The sequence below is a fragment of the Pygoscelis adeliae genome, unplaced genomic scaffold, assembly GCF_000699105.1.
Source record: "Pygoscelis adeliae isolate BGI_AS28 unplaced genomic scaffold, ASM69910v1 Scaffold421, whole genome shotgun sequence".
Lineage (NCBI taxonomy): Eukaryota > Metazoa > Chordata > Aves > Sphenisciformes > Spheniscidae > Pygoscelis > Pygoscelis adeliae.
The window spans coordinates 42,918-45,858 of NW_008824011.1; the positions used below are offsets into that span (position 1 = coordinate 42,918).

General features: G+C 66.7%; 2 protein-coding genes across 2 annotated transcripts in view; both read left to right on the forward strand.

Annotated features, from left to right (window-relative positions):
* VPS25 (vacuolar protein sorting 25 homolog (S. cerevisiae)) overlaps nucleotides 1-2,941 on the forward strand; it is a 19,672-nt gene that overhangs the window by 15,696 nt on the left and 1,035 nt on the right. The window lies entirely within an intron of this gene.
* Nucleotides 327-2,941, forward strand: part of WNK4 (WNK lysine deficient protein kinase 4) — a 4,252-nt gene continuing 1,637 nt past the window's right edge. Inside the window, exons 1-4 of the mRNA XM_009326737.1 lie at nucleotides 327-494; nucleotides 1,892-2,064; nucleotides 2,453-2,560; nucleotides 2,625-2,845. Of these exons, the coding sequence (XP_009325012.1) occupies nucleotides 327-494; nucleotides 1,892-2,064; nucleotides 2,453-2,560; nucleotides 2,625-2,845 (670 nt within the window). The remainder of the gene's footprint in view (nucleotides 495-1,891; nucleotides 2,065-2,452; nucleotides 2,561-2,624; nucleotides 2,846-2,941) is intronic.

A 2,941-nucleotide genomic window follows, 5' to 3' on the forward strand; every position in this document is an offset into this window, starting at 1 on the left:
CGGTCCGTGTGGGGCGGCGGGGCTCTGCTGGCAGCCCTGCCTGCCCTGCCCTCTCCGGTGCCCAGTGCCTGGATGAGCAGCTCCTCCGGCTGGGCTGGGGCTGAACTGGGCTCCACTCCCCACTGCTGGCACTCAGTGGGGAAAGCATCCAGGCGCCCAGCTGTGCAACCAGCTGCCACTTCAGTCGTGTGGGAGGAACGGTGCTGGGCGAGCCCAGCAGTCCTGGCACAGGCTCGGGGGACAAGTTTGTCTCCCCCAGGCCTTGCTCCAGGCACGCTGGGAGAGGTGGCCTTGTGCCAGGGGTTCTGCCTGGGGTTGCTGGTGGCATGGCGGAGGCTGTGCTGGCACAGCTGCTCCAAGCGGGGTCCCCTCTTGCCGAGCTGGGAGAGCCAGGGCCACCCGTGACTCCCTCCCTGCCCCTGTTCGCAGCCCCTGTCAGCTTCCCCCGTGCCCTTGCAGGTTTGCGGGGCGCGGTGAAGCCTCCAGGCTCCTCGGTGGGGAATGGGGGGCCAGGGGGTCTGAGGGCGGCTGCGGTGCTGGGCAGGGCAGCCAGTGTGCTGCTGGGCTGCGCAGGGGCTTCAGTTGCTGTTTTCCTCCTTGTGTATGAAAGGTCCCATTCATCCTGCTGCAGCAGGGCTCAGGTTCTCATCTGGGCTGAGCCGGGTCCCTGAGCGTGTGTTAAAAGCAGAGGGGATTTTGCAGTGGCTCCAGCCCAGCCATGGGGCCGGCTGTGATGCAATGAAAATATTACGAAAGCTGCCCGGGCTGATGGATGGCGGCTGCTGGCCAAGGTGCTGAGCACGGCACTGGCAGCGCCTGGCAGGGGGAGCGCCGGGGCCGCCCGGGGGAGGGCGGGGTTTTCGGGAGCGTGGGCTGGACAGGGGTCCTGGCTGGGTGGCCCCCGGGCTCTGCAGTGGCCAGGCTTTTGGGATCCTGGGCTGCAGGGGAGCCATTGCAAGGGATGCTGCTCTCCTCCTGCCCCTGCCCGGGGCTCAGCACTCACAGTTATCTGGGCTCAGGGCAGGACCTGGCTCCTTCTGGGTCTGGCCAGCTGGCTCCCCCCTTCCTGCACTACAGGGCTGTGTCCCTCCAGGACGAGGGGTCTGCATCCTCCCCGCTGGCCCTGGCCCCAGCTCTGCTCAGTGCCTGTGTCAGCGCTCGGCTTCGGTTTCCACTTTAATTAACTCGAGCAGGAGGAACATGGAAAAACCTGGGCTGGAGCCTCCCCCGCCTGCTTTCCCCAACAAAGGCCTCATTGAGGCTGGCCCGGCACCCTGCCATGCCGGTGCCCGGTGCTGGGAGCCGGTGGTGCCCCAGTGGGGGGCAGGGCTGTCCTGGGGGGCAGAGGGGCTGCGGCCATCGGGTCTGCACGGGGCATGCTGGTGGGCGGCGGCTGTTGCAGAGCCCCTGCACATCCTCTCAGCTGGGTGGCTGCAGGCTGGGGAACCCCATCCTATGGTGGGGTGGTGGGCACCAGCTGAGGGCTAAGAGCAGCGGGCGTGGGGATGGGCAGCCCTGGCACAGGTCAGCTTTCACAGCAGGGAAGCACACGGGCTTCTCGATGCACCATCTGTTACGGGAGACTTTGGCTATCCCTCCCCAAACCAGGGGAGACCGGCTCCATCCAGAGCAGCACTGCGGAGAGCCGGGGTGCAGGGACTGTCCAGGTGGGGTGAGACCATGGTCTGGGACAGCCCCAGGCCCGCATGAGCCCTTGTGCTGGGGCACAGCAGGTCTGACCCCAGGTCTGCACTGGGTCCACAGCAGCCCCTGCTGCCTCGTACGTAGGGAGTGGGGACGAGGATGTGAGGGTCTTTCATAAGGCAGGGCATCCCCCTGTGCTTGCCGGGGACCCCACATGCCCCCCTCACTTCCCCACTGGCTCCTGCAGACGCGGAAGCTGTCGAAGACGGAGCGGCAGCGGGTCAGCGGGGAGGGGGAGATGCTGAAGGGGCTGCAGCATCCCAACATCGTCCGCTTCTATGACTCCTGGAAGTCGTCCATCAAAGGCCAGATCTGCATCGTGCTGGTCACAGAGCTCATGACGTCCGGCACCCTGAAAACGTGAGCAGGGACTGCCAGGTCGGGGTGCACAGGGGAGGAGACGGGGGTCTCTGCCGTGATGGGGAGGCAAGAGACAAGTCTGCACACCCTGCCTGGGCACCTGACATGGGCGTTCAGGTGGGGATGACGGGCTGTGGTGGGCTTGGGTGGGATCTGAGCGGATGACGGGGCAGGGCTGGGAGCTGGAGACAGAAATTGGGGGTCGCTGCTGGATGTTTGGAGACCCAGGAGCTTCACTGGCACCGTCCTGCGTGGGGGTGGTGTGGCCCGGGCACCCTGGTGCCAAACGGGGTGGTAGCACTGGCCGCTCGCCCCGTCTGGCTCCTGGCACCGGTGGCTCAGGGAGCTCGGCTCCTCCTGGGTTGCGTTTTCTGTGCTGTCGGTGCAGAGCCCAGCCGGGGAGGGGACCGGGTGCCCCTGACTCCAAGACGCTCTTTGCCACTCGCCCTGCGTGGCACCCGTGTCCAGATGGGCTCAGTATGGTGGTGGGAGAAAGGTGCGCTGGGGCCAGGGCGTGGGTCCAAGCCCCATGTGTCCGAGCTCCGTGGGTCCCTTGGCAGCTATCTGAAGCGGTTCAAGGAGATGAAGCTGAAGGTGCTGCAGCGCTGGAGCCGGCAGATCCTCAAGGGGCTGCATTTCCTGCACACCCGCTCACCCCCCATCATCCACCGTGACCTCAAGTGCGACAACATCTTCATCACGGGCCCCACCGGCTCGGTCAAGATCGGGGACCTGGGCCTGGCCACGCTCAAGCGAGCCTCCTTCGCCAAGAGTGTCATAGGTGGGGTCCCGGCGTGGCCCTGGCAGGGCCAGGCTTGCCGCTGTCCCATGGTGGCTGCAGGGGGGGCGGTGGCCCGGGGGGGGTGAGCCCCGCCGC